The sequence below is a fragment of the Motacilla alba genome, chromosome 5 (genome assembly GCF_015832195.1).
Source record: "Motacilla alba alba isolate MOTALB_02 chromosome 5, Motacilla_alba_V1.0_pri, whole genome shotgun sequence".
Taxonomy (NCBI): Eukaryota; Metazoa; Chordata; class Aves; order Passeriformes; family Motacillidae; genus Motacilla; species Motacilla alba.
In genome coordinates this window covers 35,407,328-35,426,257 of record NC_052020.1, presented here as the reverse complement: position 1 = coordinate 35,426,257, position 18,930 = coordinate 35,407,328, and the positions used below count along the sequence as shown (strand labels likewise).

Here is an 18,930-nt window from a genome sequence, read left to right as displayed (position 1 = left end):
TAAACACAAGAAATGAGAAGGAAAGAAAATTTAGTTTTATTAATCCTTGCATTGGCCTAACAGCTACCAATCTTTACAGGTCCTGCAGTTGTCCAGCATCATCTGCCACGAATCTTGTTACTGTGGAAGTGCATCTTTCCATCATCTCCTAAAGACCTGGAAACAGAGAAGACACGAGGAGATGCTTTTACCTGGCAAGTAACCCTGGAAGGTCGTGCTGGTGCCCTCTGTGGTAAGCAGGATTTACTGTCTTTCTCTGCATATTTGTAATTGGGTTCTTAGTTAATTTTCTTTCTGAAAGAACAAGAGCACTCTATGTTGATTTTTTTCACTAGATGGTAAAGGCTATATTCACTCCCTGTGTAGCATACATGAGATATAACATACATGCTTGTATATGAATATTTACATATAAGTATATGTTTCATTTTGTGGGGGAAAACAAGCAAACAAAAACCAACCAACAAACAAACAAAACAAAACCAAAGAAAAACCAACCAAACAAAAAAACCCAAAAGAGTTTTTCCTCTCCTTGTTCTAATCAGTTGATTTTCAACCAATAAATGATAATCAGGAAGGTTGTTTCTCTTGTTTAGCCAAACAAATCCCTATAATGACTGAAGGTCCAAAGTAGGGTATGTTCTATTGTTTATACAGTCTATTATATTTGGAAAATAGGTTCTGTTTTCTACCAGGTAACTTACATCCAAGGACAATTGGTGAGTCATTCAAGCATGTTTGTGCAAGTGGGAGGACTTGGGTAAAAATTACAGTTAGGTAGTTGCAATTGTCAGCCAGGAAAGAGCTCTTTGAATGTGGCTGCTCTCTGGTAGGTTGTATTTTTTTATCATGAAATACTGTGAATTTGGGGTTCCAAGAAATTGCTCCAGTGATCTTCAAATACTTAACAAGTTTCAGTCTTGTATTCTAGAGTACTATGGGGTGCTTTGCTTTCCAGAAATGTGAGCCTTGGTATAGTAAGCACCCTGCTCTCTCACTATTAAGATACATCACAAAGTGTGGAATTCAATAGCAATTTCATTTTAGAAGTACCTAAACAGTTATCCTTTAAATACTTTTTCTTTAGAAAATAGGTATTTAATGTGGTATATTCTCTAGGTGCTTTTGGAAATTAAACTCAGGTTTAGTTTTCTGTAAATTATATACATACTAATTGGTTCTTATAGTACAGTAATTGAACTAAATTTTAATGGAAAACTAGTTAAGTAAGCAGTAGGTCACTTGATCATCCTCCTATTTTCTTTTTTATTATTATTATGGAATTACCATGAATTTGAGTTACATACCATCACTTGGTTCATAACAAAATGCAAAAAATAATTGCATTTATGTATGCAATTAAAAGTCGGGATATAAATGTCCAAGCTGAGACACTGAAACAGTGCATCTGACTTTTTTCATTTCTACTTTTATTCATTATTAGTGATGTAGTAATGTAATTGCTTTGCTAATGTGATTTTTTTTCAACATATCTCACACTAAGTAAATTGATATCCAATTCCTTTTCTAGCTATTAAAAGCTTTGTTTCACACTGTGCTGGTCTTCTTACGGATGAAGTTGTTCAGAGACTTCTTCCTCCTCTTCCAAGTGCTGTTGATTTATTGACACAGTAAGTGTGTGTAAAACACTGTTATTTGAAAAGCTAGAGTAGTCTGTATTTGATTAGTGTGCTTTCTAAAGAACTTTCTTTTCAAGGAACAAAAATCAGTGTTTCTGTGTTTGCAGATTCCAGTGAAAAGTCTAAGGAGGTCTTTCTTGCAAGGGTTTTTATAAGTTCCTTTTTATATACTGCTTTTTAAATTAGACATACACATTTGCATTCATATACCATTATTTTTTGTTAAATAAGAAACTAAGTTCAAGAATATGCTTGGAGAAACATCTTTTAGACATGGATATTTTTTGTGTTTAATTTCAGATCTAAGCTGGAAAGGGGTTTATTAAACTTTTGCCTTTTGAATATAGAACAGTTTAATGCATTTGGATTCTAAGCTCTAACTTAGAGAAGTATATCCACAAAAGTTTGCTGTGATAAATATAGGTACAATCAAAGGAAACAGAAAGCTTGTTTATTTCTCTAGTATTAAATTAAAATAATGCTTGGAAATGGACCACAGTCATTCTGTCAGAATGTGTGAAATAAATTGGTTTCCTTTTACTGTCCTTTGTGCAAATCAAAATGTATGTACTTCTAATATGTGTAGATTTTAAAAGCATTCAGTAGTGTGGTACAAATGAAACTGGGGTGTAACATAAAACTTAAAGTCCCTCCTATCTATAACGTGCTTTTTATATTTTAAGGCTTTCTTCAATATGCAAATCATATGGAAATTCATTAAAAACACCATCAATGGTTTACAGACAGAAACTTTATGAATTACTAGCAGTATTGCCCCCAAAGGCCTATGAAGGTATGTATTTCCATACAAGGAGAAATCCATTAAAAATACTATGGGCTCATTTTTACATTTTTGTCCAACACATATTCAGCCAGCAAAAATTAGTTTCGCCTTTTCTAAAAAGCAAACTTTATTCCCTCTATTTAAGTTTGATGAATTGTAGCAAAGTTAGTGTGGTTTTGAAAAGCGGGTGTTCAGGATCTTTTGTCTCTTTTAATATCAAAACAGACCTCTGTTACAAATAGACACTTTTGCTCTCATTTTGGTTGATACTTCAAGTTAGACAATGTTTCAATGATGCCTGGTTTACTTTTAGGTTAAATCCTAATTCCCAAAGGTATAACTCTAGCTCAAACTAATTGCATGTAGCCTATCGAAAGAATTCGAATTAATTGATTTAACGAACTGTGTATTAGAGATATGTTAATCTGATCCTGTGCAGATTGTGGATAAAGGGTTTGTATTTAAAGAACAATTTCAACAAAATCTGGGGATGTGCTTACTTTTTATAGGAGAACATGACTAAAAGAATCTAGGTCTCTGATCAATTAACTATGCACTGTAGGTGGATGGATCTAACTTTCAGCTAAAATATTTAATATCTTTGTTGTCTTTAAATCGTTCATTGTACACTGGTTTATGGATTGCAGTTAGGAGCCATAGTGATTTTGTCAGCTGTAAGGAGAAGCAGAGAGTATTCTTCAGGACAGAGACAATATGGAGCAACCATGCTCTGAATTAGCTGTGTCCTCTGTATTTTGGAGGGAAGCCTTACTCAAATAATCTGCTCCATCTAGTGGTAACTGCTAAGGGAATTGGGGCAAATCCCATACCTGTGCCTTAAAGCTGTTGTCACATTAGATGTCTATAATGAAGGATAGTGTATAATACTCATTATATACCATTCTTTCCATTTTATTCCAGTATGATAGATTCATGCAGAAACTTGTATGTGTTTGCAAATACTGGGATTTTTTAAAATAAATTGTGTGGAGAAACAAAGTCACTATGGAACTCATGAGGTTTTTTTCGATGTCTACATTTAGTCATTATAAATAGGAACAATATTAGGAGTACTCTTGTGTTGCACAGCAGGGCTCATTTTACATGGCTCAGAGTGACGCTGATTGAGAAGCTTTCACCAGTTCATGGTTTTATTTCTTTTGTATTTGTTTTCTTCAGTCCAGGCAGTTAGCCAGATGATAGAAATCTGTAAGTTGTTTCTTTTTGAGAAAATTGATGATGGAAACATTTACCAGGAGTTGTAACTCAAGCTTTTAGTAATTGTAAATAATGTTCAAAACTTGTTTTCTTTAGTACAAGAGGAACAAAACAAAATAGCCAGGAAATTAAACAGTTGAAAACAGACTATTCACATACCCAAATTTCTTTGTCAATGCATGCCTTTAGATTTCTGAGGCCTGAGAAACTATGATTTGTTTAGGCTCTGCTTCGTCCTTTCCTGCTCACTTTCTGCCTCTTTGATGTTTCTTTTACTGTTTTCTGTCATCATTAAAAATCATATCTGCTCAAATAGCAGAATTTTTAAAAAGTTTTACCATGAGTGTGCATGAATCATAATTGATTCTTTGCATTATTTCAGCAGTGACAGGTATGAGAAGAACATATTAGATAAACTTGAACATTGGTGAAATACATTTAACATGGTTTAGTTGCTGTCTTCCACTGTGTATGAATGGATAAGACCTGTAATTTATCTGATCCAAAGTATGAACTTGTTAAGCTGAGGAGAGCTGGTTCTAAGATGAAGAATCATATTTGTGATCATTTTCATGTGTCATTAGTTTTGGATTATAATGTGCTTGTGTTTTCAAGGCTAAACATTTTTTTCTTGTGAGTTAATATAAAAAGTTTTATATTGTCCAAATTGAAAAGTTCACCAAAAAAAAAAAAAAAAATCAGTGGCCTGAATTCTATATGATTTCTTGATGTTTTCTGTTGTCTGAAATTAAAATGTTTGTCAGACAACTCATTAGGGTTCTTTTCATTCTTCAGCTTTTTGTGCTTATTATGTTGCATGGTTTAAACCATAAAATTGAATACTGGCATTCACTTCTCTTTCTTAATAGGATGAGGTGAATTGCTAGAATGCTGAAACAGCATTCTGGCTTAAAATTTTGAACTGCTTTACATTGGGGTAATATTGTTTAAAGTGTTGAGGATTGCCAACTGTTCAGGACTAAAATAAACCTTTATTTGCTTTAAAAATGCTGGGTATCTCCATGAAATTGTATTTCAAAAGCTGGTATTATTCATAGGAAGGGGATTTAAAAAAATTTTTGTCATGATCATGAGTAATAATGAAAGAACAGTTTCTAGTTGTTAACTATTGTAGTTTTTTAAAGGCTCAATTTCTGTTCCTTTCACACATTATCTGTGCACCTTGCAGTATATTTGATAGTGCAAACATTTTGCATTTAGATTAGAGTAACATTTTTTTGAAAAATTACGTACTTGCTTAATTAGCCAGGGAGGCAGGCAAAACAACAGATGCCTGCAGGGGAGACAGGCTGATAGGGCCAGGAGTTTGATGGGTGGGGGAAAGAAAGTCAGCCTCTCAGAATAGGTTCTGTTTCCAGGGAGGAGTAAGCAGCTGGTTGCAGCTACTAGCTCTAAGTATGCTGATAACTCTGCTTGTGCTCATAAGGTGCTGGAAACTGTATTGTCCCACTTTTTGAAACTTCCATGTCTTGAAAATTTATAAGCAACTTTGGTACAAACATGTAATTGTGTGATCAGCTAACATCCAAATTGAATGCAAGGAATTGGATATGTGGTATTAAGTGTCCATCTCTCCCCCCTCCCCACTTCTTAGTGGTGATAATTCCTGGGGACTTGACTTTTCAGTCTTAATGCTCTGGAGGCAAATTCTTAGGTAATATTTATATAAAGACCGAGTACATTCTTTAAGATCAGTTCTGCAGTGTTTTCAACACAATTACAAACCACTCCTTTCTCATCATCACATGTAATTCAGCATTGGTAATGTTCTCTCACTACAAAGACCATTTTAATGACCTAAATAGTCTGACTCAAAATGCCCAGTGTTGTTGTTTTTGTATTATATGCAACCTTGTCAGAAATATTATGTGCAGCAATATGTGGAAGTTTTAACTACAGTGAAATGTATCATAACCTACAATAACTCCTACAATAAACCTACAATAAACTCCTGCTTTGGTTTTTGCATGCAAACTCCTAAAATGGGGGACTGCGTTCATCAGGTTTTGTTTATTTACCAAACCTATGGACGTTTTAAATTACTTCTGCTTGCCAAGTTCAAGTATTCCTTTGTGATTACATAATGCATTCCACAGCATTAATTTTCAGGAAATAGAAGAAAATACGTCTGTATACATAACTGCTATTTCCCCTCTGCTTTATTTGTAAATGTAACAAATTTACTGACTTAGCAGTTGTATGGCATTATACCTTCTGTAAAGAAAAAGGTCTCTGTTTTTCTGCTTCTAGGTTGCTGTGGGTGCTTAGCTTGTTTATGTCAGGTACTGCTCTGTGGTTTCCCCTCTAGCAGAGAGTCTTCTCTAATTAACTGTTTGAAGACTAAAGAGAAATGGTACATTGATTTTACTATATCAGTATAAATGTATTGCTCTCAAAATTGCTTGTGGCAAGTAACTAACCAATGGTTTTGAATATTTTTTGTTTAATTTAAAGGAGACTTCAGTGCTGTTCTAAAAGAGTTAGTGACTGACTTGACTGTTGCAGATGGCCAGATTGATGCCTCTGCATTGTTGCTTCCATCCCTTTGTCATGAGAACGATCTCCTTTTACTCGGTCCCTTACTGCAGGAGACTGACCACCGATTTATTGAAGAGCAGGTATTTTTTGTTCTATTATAAAGGTATTACTGCATTTTTGTACAATTGTCATTATTTAGGTCAGTGCTTATTTAAACTTAGTCCAAAATATGGCTATCACTCTTTTCCTTCTTACAGCTCCTTTTAGGTAACAGCATAGCTGGTGGTAGCCTGGAATATGACCCTTACTCAATTTATGAAAAAATTGCAAAAGGGGATTCTGTACCTAAACCACTACCTCCTGCATTATCTGTTATCAGTGCAGCCAGTCGACTTTTTGGAGTTCTGTTTTCCCACATAACAGAATCTCTCAGGTAAAGTAGTAACTGCTGGGGAATTTAGGAGATGTTGTAAGATGGTCACAGTATTTGACATTGATTTCGGTAGAAAACGGTTCTGGAAAAATAATGAATTGCATAAGTGAAGCCTGTAAACTATCTGAATAGCATCAGACCACCAAATTATTGGACTTTTTTTTTTAAGGTTACTGACAGCAAGAAAGCGCATCCAGCAAGATGTTATTGTCATAGCAAATATGTGGACCCAGAAAAATAATGGGTTTTTTTGATAGCCAGATCAAAATGGAATCTATTTTGAGAGATGTTACACAATTTTTGTGGTGCTTAATACATAATACATTCTTTATAAAAAGTGGATGGGGAGAAACGAGTGCGTGTCTCAACACAGTTCTGTCAAGGTACAAGAATGCTTTAAAGAGATCAAGAACTTCTCTTGGGTTTTTGTCTATGTATTTTCTCACTGCATACACAGCATTTTGGTTTGTTTCACATTTATAAGCACACTGATTGCTAAAGCATAAAATTCCTGAAGATTTTTGCATGCAGTTACTTCTTCTGTGTGCTTCTGTGTGGTAGCATTTTTGAATTCAGCTTTACGGCAGATTAATTATTTTAAAATTAAATAGCTTTATATTTTTAAAACCTGCTATAGTTAGACCTTGATACTTTGAATGTTGGGGTTTAGTGTAGGTTCCAGGTAGGTGTTTGTATATGAGAATACTTGCCAATAAAATTGAGAAATTATTTATTTGTTCTTCTGACCTGTCTTTACTTCTTTATTCTGTCTCCATTGACTGCTTTCATTGTGGATTTTTTTTTGTCTTTGTTTTTTTTTCCCTGTCTGTCACCAGCTTGGTGGCTGGTTTTCTTCACTTGTTTCTCAAGACCTAAATTAAGTGCTGCAGATAAATACATTTTTCATTTCTTTTTCCTTTGCCTCCTCCTTTCTCAATTGTAAGTCAAAATGCATTATTCCCATATGTAGTTCCTTTTAATAATGTCTGTTCAATGTTACTTAGATATAAATGATTATCTGTGAATATATTTAAGGAGACATATGTAAAAAGTTTATGTTCAGATACGGAAGTTCATATTTTAATATGGAATACACAATTTGTTTTTGGTAGTACACAGGGATGCCAGTTGAAGGAAAATGCTCAAGAGTTGATTTATTCTATCTCTGGTTTTGTAGATAGATTTTGTTAAGGGTTTTAAAATAAAATAAAAAAGCTTGATTTGTTTCCTTAATTTTCAATTTTGTGGTTTCTTTTCTGTTTTTGTTTAAGGCTCCAGGTGTTAGAACAATTGTTTAATTCCATAAAGCAAACAAAAGGATCTCGACAACAAATAGTGCAACTGCATGTTGTGTCAGCCTTTTCTACTTCCTTAAAGGTAAATCCACTCTCTCTCTCTCTTCCCCCTTTGTTTCTCTTTCTCTCTCTGTTACTAAACCACAGCATCTCTTGGTTCAAATAGATCAATTGCTGTGGTTTAAACCCAGCCATGCAGCCACTCACTCACTCCCCCCACAGTGGGTTGGCGGAAAGAATTGCGAGAGTAAAAGTGAGAACTCCTGGGTTGAGATAAAGATAGTTTAATAGGGAAAGTAAAAGCCATGCACACAAGCAAATCTAAAAAAGGAATTAATTTCCAACTTTCCATCAGCAGGCTCATGTTCAGCTGTTTCCAGGAAAGCAGGGCTCTAGCATGCCTAAGAGTCACTTGGGAAGTCAAAAAAACCATCACTCCAAACATTTTGTTGCCTGCTCCTAGCTTTGTATGCTGATCATGATTCCATGTTAAAGGAAGAGCTGCTGCCAGAGCATTGTCACAGTGTTCGAGGAGTCCTGCACAGACCACTGAGACCTGACCTGCTGAGACAGGAGCCCCTTTGCAGCGGGCAGCCCTGAGAGCAGACAGGTGTCCCCTTTGTCTCTTCATTGTCACACACACTCACTCTGGTGTTCTTCCTCCTTCTTCCAGCTTGACTCTGGATTTCCTGTAGCAGAGTGTCAGGCATCAAATCTATAAAACTAAGTTATTTAATAGAGTTACACAGCAGCAGGTCAGCTCAAGCTGGGTGCCTCTGGAGAGGTACTCACAACAAAAAATCCCTAGGCATTTATACCCTTATGATTTGTGCATCTACCCTTCATATGCTCTCTAGATGCCTTGCACGTGTCTCTGGGCCCAGTGGTGATTTTTGATAAGGAGTCTTCTAATATGTTATTGGGTTCTTTCCCTCTATCTGTGCAGGTAGGTAGTTCTTGAGGAATTGCAGCTTCTGCTGTTGTGATCCTCTGATTTCCGTTTCTCATGCATCTGCTCTCTGACAGAGCACGGAAAACTAAAAAAGCCCTAGCTTTAGGATAACAATTACCTAGCAACAATCAAAACATCAGTGTTTTATCAATGCTCTTGAGCTAAAGACAAAACACAGTGTTGTACCAGCTGCGAGGAGAATTACTCAGAAAATTAACTCCATTCCAGACAAAAACATCTCTAGACCTAAGTTCAGAGCTATCAGCCTAAGGCTTTATCTAAACCAGCTGCTCATGCTGAGCCAGTAAAGCTGGGCAAACAGTATCCTAAATCACTGAGTATTTTACCTCCATGTAACTCATTCTACTTGAAACTTATTTATGCTAAACAACTGTATCTTGACTATCATATGATATGGAATCTCTCTCTGGTCCATTGTGGCCAGCTATCCCAGCTATGTTTCCTTCCAGTTCTTGGTGCACCCCCACTCTGCTCCCTGGTGGGATAGCACAGGAAGCAGAAAAGGCCTTGGCTCTGTGTAAGCACTGCTCAGCAATAACAAAACATCTAAGTTTTGTCAACCCTGTGTTCAACACACATCCAAAACACGGCACCATGCTTAATACTGTGAAGAAAATTAACTCTGCGCTAGTCCAAACCAGCACAGTACACGGAAGTTCTTGTTTTGATTAACAATCAAGGTGATCAGTCCTATTTTCTATGGTAATACATTGTTTTGTGATGTCATAGCTTTCTTGAGTGCAAATGAATCACTGTTTAATTTTTCCCCTTTTTTAGTATTAGTTTTAGGGAAACCTGTGCTAGTACACTCTAGTGTACCAACATCCATACTAGTGTCATTCAAATAAGAGAAATATGGAAAAATTCTATTTATATAATTTCTGTCTTTTTCACTGTCTTTTGTATTTCTTACTGGGTAAATAAAAATGTAACAATTGTTAAAATTAAGTGATCTCATAATTATCTGCTATTTGTTCATTTTCCCTAATGCTTTATTTGTATTTTCCTCTGTTCATGTGCAGTTTTCTTCCTTGTCTTCTTAAGCAAATGTTTGGGACTGAGATTTTTTTGGGGGTTTTCTTCTTGATATTATTTCCTAAATTTTATGCTAATAAGTTGGTTTATCTGGCTGCACTGCAATCTATCCAATATTTCCTAAAATCATAATGTTGATTGTAAAATGTTGTGATGTGATGTACAGTTATGTAGTGTTAGACAGCTAACTCTCATAACAGCAAATTGAAAGAGATTAATTCCTCAGACAAAGGGGAAGAAAATCAAAATCCTTCTGCAGATCTTGTATTTTTTTCATGACTGACAGAAAAGCACACTCTGATTACTATCTAACTGTTTAATATATTTAATGTCTATTTTTAGCACTTGGCCAACTGCAAGGGAAGTTTAGGTTCAGAAGAAGTTAGAAGATCTGCCCTGATGTTGGTAATGGGTGCCTTGGAAAGCAATAATTCACTTCTAAGATGTGCTGCTGCAGAGTGTTTGGCCAGGTTGGCACAGGTGGTTTCTGACAGTGCCTTCACTGCTGGATTAGCGCTAGTCAGTTTTGACAAGTAAGTTCACAATAAGCATGAAAAGATACTGCTTGAGTTTATAAAAACGTTTGAGAAATCTACCTGACACCTATTTTAATAATTTTCAAAAGCTGGTTTCCTTCATGAATTTGATGTCATTTCAGAAATTAACAGGAAAAAGCACTGCCTGAGTTCTGCATGTATTTTTTAGTGTGAGAACTTAACTAAGCAAGAATGTAGACTTTCAAATGAATTAAATTGGCTGCTGTTCTAGCCACATCATTTAAGTGTATCTAAAATATTTTTGGTGCTTTCTTCAGATAAGAGACCATGTATGAACTTAGAATTTTGGGAATATAATAGTGTCTAATAATATTTTTTTGCTGATTATATACCAGAAATTTCATTTGTAGATATGCTTATTACATAGTAAGAGTCTTGGTGATTAAACTAACAGCTTTCTTTTAATTAATAGGCTGAAATCTGCTAGGGATGTGGTATCAAGAACAGGTCATTCTTTGGCTCTGGGATGCCTGTATAGGTACCTAGGAGGAATAAGTTCTACTCAGCACCTGAATGCATGTGTTGGAATCCTTTATACTTTGTCTCAGGACAGTACTTCTCCTGATGTACAGGTACTTGTCACTTACATTAAAATATTGTGTTACAAATTAATTGAGTTATATTCTGGAGTTTTTTTGGTAAGAATAAGACACCACAATCTCACAGGCATACCTCACAGGGAATGGCTGGAGCAGCAAAGGCAATGTAGAAGACTGCCCCTGCTCAAAATCCACCTTCAACAACTTCCATAGCAAGACCTATGATAAGATGTGGGAGATTCTTATTCAATGATCTGTGAGACTGATAAGGCTCACTTCAAAAACAGTATCTGATGTTTTAGGGATTGCTTCTTTTCACGTTCACCTCCATCTTGACTTTGTCTACACAGTCCCTAGGATTTTCTGTTTATGAGGGGACTTCTTTTGTTTCTGTCAGTTTTTGTCTCTTTCACAGTGTTAACCTCACAGCACTTTTAGTTGAAGGGTCGTATAGTAAATAAAAGGGATTTGTAGCCTGAATACTTTAGAACTTGGTGGATATACATCATTGAGAAAGACAAGAAATTTCAAAGACTAATTCATGTTATTTCTCTGTGGCTAAAACTGTTATCTATCAGAATAGCTTTAAGAGACATTGAGTGTATTTAATGTATTTGTCTAAATACTAGTTTTTAAATATCAGACCAAAATAATCTGTCTAAATATCAGACTTTTTAAAGCTTTCCCACAGTGTCTTTGCACAAAGAGGAACTGTTTGTTGGCATGAAACAGATGTGGCTATTGGTGCAAAGTAACTGTAACTACAACAACAGGTTATTTCAGAAACTCTAGTATTTTTTCACAATTTTGTTCTTGCACAAGGAGCTGTAAGAAATTTTTAAAATAATAGAATATAATAAAGGAATATTAATCACTGTTAAACTAATTTACTATTACGTCCAATTTTTTGTTTATTAACAATGAAAAATTTAAAATGGTTGTTTCATTGCACAACATACAGTTCCTTGTAAAATATTCAAAATGGCTTACTCAACATCAGATTGATAAAATTTCTTTGTATAACCTCTCTATTTGTTCCTTTGGAACCTGAAAGTGCAACTTCTGTTGTGTTTCATCACTGAATTTCACTTCTAATTAGAAAAATTTTAAAAGGTCTTACGTATATCATATAGAGATTGCATTACTGCTTCTCTTATTTTGCAGGCATGGGCACTGCACTCTCTGTCACTAATAGTAGATCTGGCTGGGCCCTTGTATCATGTGCATGTGGAACCTACCTTATCTCTTGTTCTCATGTTGTTGCTGAGTGTGCCTCCGGCTTACACTGAAGTCCACCAAAGCCTTGGTCGCTGTTTGAATACACTTATTACCACTCTGGGCCCTGAGCTGCAAGGTATATATTGTATACATACAAATGTGCCAGCTTCGTTTGCTGTAGAACCAAATTGCTAAACATTGAACGTGATTGTAATGTAACAAATGTGATTGTAAATGTAACAAATAAGCAGATCTAAGTTTCTTTGCATAGTTGTAAGACAGTATTTCATAGGCCATGACTTTATGTAATCAAGATGACACGGGTGCTAGTTTTCCAAAAATAGTGTCTCTTGACATAATTTCCTTTGTTTGAACTGCTTCTCTGAGCCTTGCCTTGGGCTGAAATTTCTTACATGAATTTTACATTTTATATTTCTTACATTCTTACATCTTTTAATTCTAGCATTACAAGAACAGAAGGTGTTTGTATTTCAAGAGTTAGGAGCCCTTCTATGTTTTAGTTATGACGGGGACATTTAAAATTTGCATCTAAATCACCAGAGAGCAATGTGATCCCTACTCATGGATATCGAAGTATAGCACAGATACAAGGATCATCGTTTAGGAGGATGAACGTTATGGCTGGCTTGAGAAAAAGACAGGTTATCATGTTTATTAAATAGAAATATACATTTTTAAACAAACAAAAATAACCTTCTTTATTCTCAATATAGGCAGCAGTACAGCAGTGTCAGCCTTAAGAACTTCTTGCCTTTTGGGCTGTGCAGTGATGCAGGATAATCCTGACTGCCTTGTTCAAGCTCAAGCCATCTCTTGCCTTCAGCAGCTTCACATGTTTGCTCCTCGACATGTCAACTTGTCTAACCTTGTAAGCTGCCTCTGTGTGAGTATATATTTACTAGTTTATATCCATGTATTTTAAAATTTGTTCATATTTTTCACCAACACTTAAAAAATGCAGATGTTTCTTACAGCAGAGAAACTGATCATTGTGTAGGCATCAGGTGTTTCATGTTCTCCTACAGGCAAGTATTCTATATATCTTCATTTTTTTTCCTCAGTTTCTTCTTCCCCTTTACAAGATGAGCACATTCTGTTGAAATCTTGGCCTTCTGAACTGGTTGCAAGTACATTCTGCTGTTCTTATTAAGGCCAGTTGTCTGGCAGGATATACTATACATGACAACTTTTTGCTGGATTTGCACCAGCTGGTTTATGTTGGCCAGTTTTTTCTCTCTGCTGCTTTTTATGCTCTGTTTGAAGGATTGATTTAAAAATTGTGTGTACTAATTACTGTAAGTTGTTTAGTTTCATTTTGTTTTTTCATTATGCTGAAAAATTGTTGATTTCTATGTTTTGTAATTTCTGTAGAATTAATGGTTCAGTGTACTGACATCTTGGCAGTCAGTGTAAAAATTTCTAACACACAAGGTATAGTCAAATCAGGTCTTTGGAAGAAAAACCAAAACTTTTTCAGCCCTATTTGATAAGAGGTGGAGTTTATTTTTTTGGTTTGTTTTGTTTTCACCCAGTAACTCTCTGTCTTTGAATAGATGCTCTTCTTAAGTACTTACTTCTGTTAAAAGAAAAAAAAAAGCCAAATCACTTTCTGGTAGCTATTAGGATTTGGGGGGCTAGCTGGGGGACAGGGGGGTTGGTTGGAGGTTTTTGAGGGGTTTGTTTTGTTTTAATACCATTTTGTCTCACTGTCAATCAGAGAGAAACAAAAGTCCACAGACAGTAAAGTGTGGTTTTTGTTTTAATGTGGATTTTGTTTTAATCTCATCTATTTCAACGCAGTTCTTATTCACATCTTCCATCGGGTACCACTTGTGTATCAATACTAAACATATAGATTTATATGTTAGTTAATCTATATTTATAGATTTAGATTTTTGTTAATTCTAAACATATAGGTTTAGATTCCTTACATTTTCTTTCTTTCTTTGACTAGAAACATGATTGTGGGAGTAGGAAAAACTGAAGAAGGTTTTTCTGCCCCACACTGTGATACACATGAATATGCTAGTTGCAGAAGAGCTGGAACTAATCTGAAATGTTGTTTGAACATACACTAACAATTATTTTCTGTTTGTTGGTTTTTCTTACATTGATAAAATCACAACAAACCATGTCAGTCAGTTTCTTGCTTGGAGGGTGTGGTAGCTTTTGGGAGCATTTGTAAGTCCATGTGCAGTCTGCTTCAATCTCTCTATTAATATCAAATACCTACTAATATAGAGGATATCATGACAAAGTTATCTTGTCTACATAATATGTGTTACTGTTTTTACAAATTGTCTCAAAGTACTTCATACAGTAGTTTATGAATGTCATTATCCTAAATCAATCCATTAAGAAGCAGGGGTCATGGCTTGAGTTTGTGTGTTCTCCATCTGAGTGTGTTCCCCTCTATCCCAGAAATGACTGTAGGCTTCCTGGAGGGGAGTCCACCAAGGTCAGCAGCCTCACCTGGGTGATCTTTTCTCCATGAACTTGTGCAACTGAGGCCAATGCTGCTGGCACTGACAATTCAGTAATGTCAGTGTGTCTCTGAAGAGTGTCATAAACAAGACTTTTTGAGTGTGTGCTTTGCAGGTCTGTGAGAAGATAATTGCACAAGAAGAATTGTGCATTTGTAAAACTCAACATCCATTTGTGTGGTTTCCACCCACTAAATCACCATCTCATTAGGGAAGCAGAATAAGTTATTTGATCTGAAATCTGCACTTCACTGTGCTGTTTACTTGCAAGGTGACAGTCAGCTAGTTATTCTTCATGAGTTTAAATGTCTGCAATTTGGAGAACAAGGTGTGATGGTCCCCCTTTGTGTTGCATTTTGGATTCTTACAGGGAAGTATCGTGCAAAAGCTAGGCTCTAGATCATGTGGATATTCACCACTGCATTCTTTATTTCGGGAAGAATAACAGGAGAGGCAGTCAGATGAGTGATCTTTTCCCCCTGCATCCATAGAAACACGAATTTTCACTTACAAAATCTTGAAAACTAATATGCAAATTTTAATTTTTTTTTTAACTAGCATTTGAGCCAACACCCCTCTCCACCCTCTTTGCCCAAGGATTCTGTAAAATGTCTGTGCTTTTGGACTTGCCTTTTTGTAGTCCTCATTCTCCTGCAATCCCCCGCCACTTCCTCTTCACCTTTCTTGTGCAGGCAGCTGCAAGCTGCCTCCTTCACCTGTCAAGCCCCTACAGCATGATGTGGCTCAAGTCTCCAGAGTATTTAAACAGTTCAGCTTGTAACTGCTAGCAGTAGTAAAACATGACTTAGGCAATGGACACACTGCTTCACTGGTTCATGTTTTGTGGGGTTTTTATTTTGTTTTGTTTTATATTGTGTACATGTGCTTGTAATTATCTTGCTTCCCTTCTTCAGCTTCTGAGAGTGTTCCCTGTTTGTCAATTGGATCTTTCACGGGGCTTCTAACAATGATGCATACTTGTCCTGCTATTTGAATTCTTCGCTCCAGCAGACTAGAGATTTACAGATATATTCTGTACAGAACACAGAATACAACAGAATATGCTTTTAATCATGTCTAAAATTAGCTCTAAAACTAACTTAGGTGAGCACAGACTTCTAAAGAGCTTGTCTGTGTAAACTTACGGTGTAGTATTCCTCAACACAGTGAATGCCAGTTTTCAGCTCTAAGATATTAACAATAAGACCACTATTGAAGCACAATAAGTATGTGTTAATAACTGTGCTGTGCTGTTGTCTCAGTATTAAGTATTAATTTTAGTGGCAGTTGGGTTGGAATTTAAGTGTGTTCAACATGAAAAATAAGAGAAATGAACTAAGCAAATCAGGGTTTTGTTATGTTTGAGATAAGATTCTGAATTTTATTATATGCTGAGCTTACATGTTACAGTCTCCATGTGTGGTTGATATCACTGTGATATCTATTTTTGGTTTTGTCATGACTGGTTGTCATTTGTTTTTGTGCAGGAAATCTTGTTGGATAATTCTGTGTTGGTAGGTCCCTGTGCCTTGTTAATCCTAAACCTTTCCAGTTTGCAGTGGTGTTTTTATTTCATCTTTTATCTTTCTTTTTAACCATTTTAATGTAATTTCTTTTAGCATGTCAAGTTATATTTTATTGTCATCCTAACCAGAGCCTTCCTAACTTTGTGCAGATGGCAGGAATTCATTTCATTTATGTGCTTAGTGAGGGATACTTTTGTTTTTAATGTATTAAGTACAGAAATTGAGCTGTTTTTACATTTAAGTTTTAATGTGATGCTTGCATTTTGTGTATGTCATTTAGTCCACTCTCCTGCTTTTAGAATGTGGGAGAATGAGAGAGATGAAAAATGTGCATCTTGCATTATTTCGGTCGCCTCAGTTGGGCCCTCTGTTTTTTCCCTGTTAAAAATGAGCACGGAATTTATGCATGTCCAACTCAAAGTAGAATGTGTAGCTTGCTTGCATAAATGTTGCATTAAAAGTCTCACTTGTTTCTGAAGTTAAAATTAAAGTACCTTGCAGACATACCTATTGAGTCAGGTTCCTTTCCTTGTAGAAGAATTATGCAGAGAGTGTATCTTCTTGTGTATAATGTAATTCTGAATATTGTAGATTCATATGCATGCATATAAATTCTGAAGATGAAGCTTAGTTTTGTTAATCTAACAAAGCTAAAATTCTGTATTGCTTATTCTTTTTGTCCTTAAGTTGCTTTCTTTAAGCATATGTTAACTAATATATATTAGTCATTTTGACTAACATATATTGGCTTGTTGCTGACAAATGAGCAGCACAGCCTAATGCAAGGTTTTCCTGCAGCAGACACTCAGCTTTATCTATTTTAAGGATGGTAACAGCTAAGGGTGCACAACTGCTTAGTTGTAGGGAACAATTTTTTTTTATGATAACCTAAGCTTAATTTAGAAAAAGATGCATAAATATTGGTGTAGCCGTCTTGCCTGACCACACAGCTAGTTTATCATGTCTTTAGGATTCCCTTCAGGATTGTCTTAAAATTGAAAGAAGCAAATAAAAATCAGAAAACTCCACTCTAACAAAAAAACCTGGACACTATGTCTTGGGGTTTTTTTAAGTGTTTCTCCTTGTTCCAGTAGTAGTGAATCTATTATCATGTATTTTCCAGTAAAATAACCCACACACTGGCCTGTTGGTGTTAAAACATGATGGTGCTATGAACTTTTTCGCTAGAGACTGCTCAGGAGAGCTGACCCGTCTCAATGTCCTACATTCACCAGTAATTCTCACCTTTTCTCTCAACTTCTCTAAAACATAATTTAATGTAAACTGAGTATATAATATTTTTTCCAGTGAAAATGTAGCAGTGTTCTCTTTGCCCTTATAAACTTCCTTTCATGCATGGAGTTCTGTTTTACTAAGGCCTGATTGACTCTCTCACCCTTGGTTTCACTGACATTTCTCATGTTACATCTGATGATGACTTGTTCTGAATTTTCAAGCCCACTGTATGCATATACCCAGTAGTCAAAGAGTTAGTTACCATGATTCACCTGGCATTGAAGTTAATGGCAGTTTTTGTACAATATTGGTTGAGAGTTGGATTCAGCATCAAACCAATATTGTAGGTTGCCTTTGGAGAGAAAATGTTAAAAGTACTGATATGTTTTGTAAAATTGATTACAGGACTTGCAAAACTTTTCATCTGGGGGTTTGAAAAAAAAGGCTGAGCAAAAAGAGCGTCAGTTACATGTTTACTGACTTAACAGATATGCTATAGCTGCAAGTGTTCAGAAAATACCAGCCTTACTGAAGTAATGCCACAGAGGTTTGTTAGCCATCTTACTGTATCTTTTTGCATGTTTCAGATGAATCTCTGCAGCTCATACTTATTACTGAGACGTGCAGTGGTAGCTTGCTTACGTCAGCTTGTGCAAAGAGAAGCTGCTGAAGTATCAGAATATGCTGTTGCACTAGTGAAAGAGAGCAAAGAAGATTTTACTTCAGGTAATGTATTGAAATTTTGAGATCAAAGGGCTTGGCATATTGTCAGTAAATTTTAAATACACTTTGCTAAGAGTGTGAAAACTTTGTAATACTCTTGAAATCTTAAACTCAAAACGTTTTCTACCTCAGTTGCCTGTACAGTACAAAATTATGATAAAATGAGGAAATGCAAGGGGAGTTGCAGGGAAATCCATGCCCATCTAGCCAGTAGCTGTTGTATTAACTTTTTGCTAAAAGGCCTGAGAGTGATCACTAGTTCATCCTCATGTGCCTTTCTGTGAGTGAGTGGTGTTAAAAATTTATTTCACTTGAGCTTTCAATTCAAGCTCATTTGGAAATTTTCAGAATAAACAGAATATAGCCATTGAAAAAATCTGCCCATATTTAAAATTTGTTATATTGGTCAAATAAAAATTGGTCATATTAATTTAACAAATTATTTCCATGTGTTTGGTTTTGTGCTTTTTTGGACAATAGTTTTAACTTCTATTTCAAGTTAAAACATTGTTTTAGAATTACCTTATGAAGTAAGGTAAGTGAATTTCTTTTTCGGGAGGTAGATGCTGTGGGGATGGTAATGCTGTGAAATTCAGAGTAGGATTTTTATTTTTTGATGGGGTAACTTTCTTCCTGTTTTTACTATGTTTCTGTAAAAGCTCAACATTTGTATTCATATGTTAGCTGCTTAAGTGAAAAAGTGTTAAAGTGAAAAATAAAATGGTTTCAAAGATATTTCAAGGCTAGTAA

The 18,930-nt window shown here is 35.5% G+C and overlaps 1 protein-coding gene across 9 annotated transcripts in view; it reads left to right on the top strand.

The window, feature by feature from the left end:
* The window catches only part of HEATR5A (HEAT repeat containing 5A), a 64,166-nt gene that overhangs the window by 26,286 nt on the left and 18,950 nt on the right, over positions 1 to 18,930 (top strand). For 5 of the 9 annotated variants that reach the window (XM_038137381.1, XM_038137375.1, XM_038137376.1 and 2 more), the window contains 12 exons: positions 80 to 232; positions 1,532 to 1,631; positions 2,324 to 2,433; positions 6,118 to 6,281; positions 6,399 to 6,574; positions 7,846 to 7,951; positions 10,220 to 10,410; positions 10,847 to 11,006; positions 12,138 to 12,327; positions 12,926 to 13,095; positions 16,183 to 16,209; positions 18,045 to 18,183. In XM_038137381.1, the coding sequence (XP_037993309.1) occupies positions 80 to 232; positions 1,532 to 1,631; positions 2,324 to 2,433; positions 6,118 to 6,281; positions 6,399 to 6,574; positions 7,846 to 7,951; positions 10,220 to 10,410; positions 10,847 to 11,006; positions 12,138 to 12,327; positions 12,926 to 13,095; positions 16,183 to 16,209; positions 18,045 to 18,183 (1,686 nt within the window). The remainder of the gene's footprint in view (positions 1 to 79; positions 233 to 1,531; positions 1,632 to 2,323; positions 2,434 to 6,117; positions 6,282 to 6,398; positions 6,575 to 7,845; positions 7,952 to 10,219; positions 10,411 to 10,846; positions 11,007 to 12,137; positions 12,328 to 12,925; positions 13,096 to 16,182; positions 16,210 to 18,044; positions 18,184 to 18,930) is intronic. The other 4 variants (XM_038137384.1, XM_038137383.1, XM_038137382.1 and 1 more) reach the window with 3 other exon arrangements.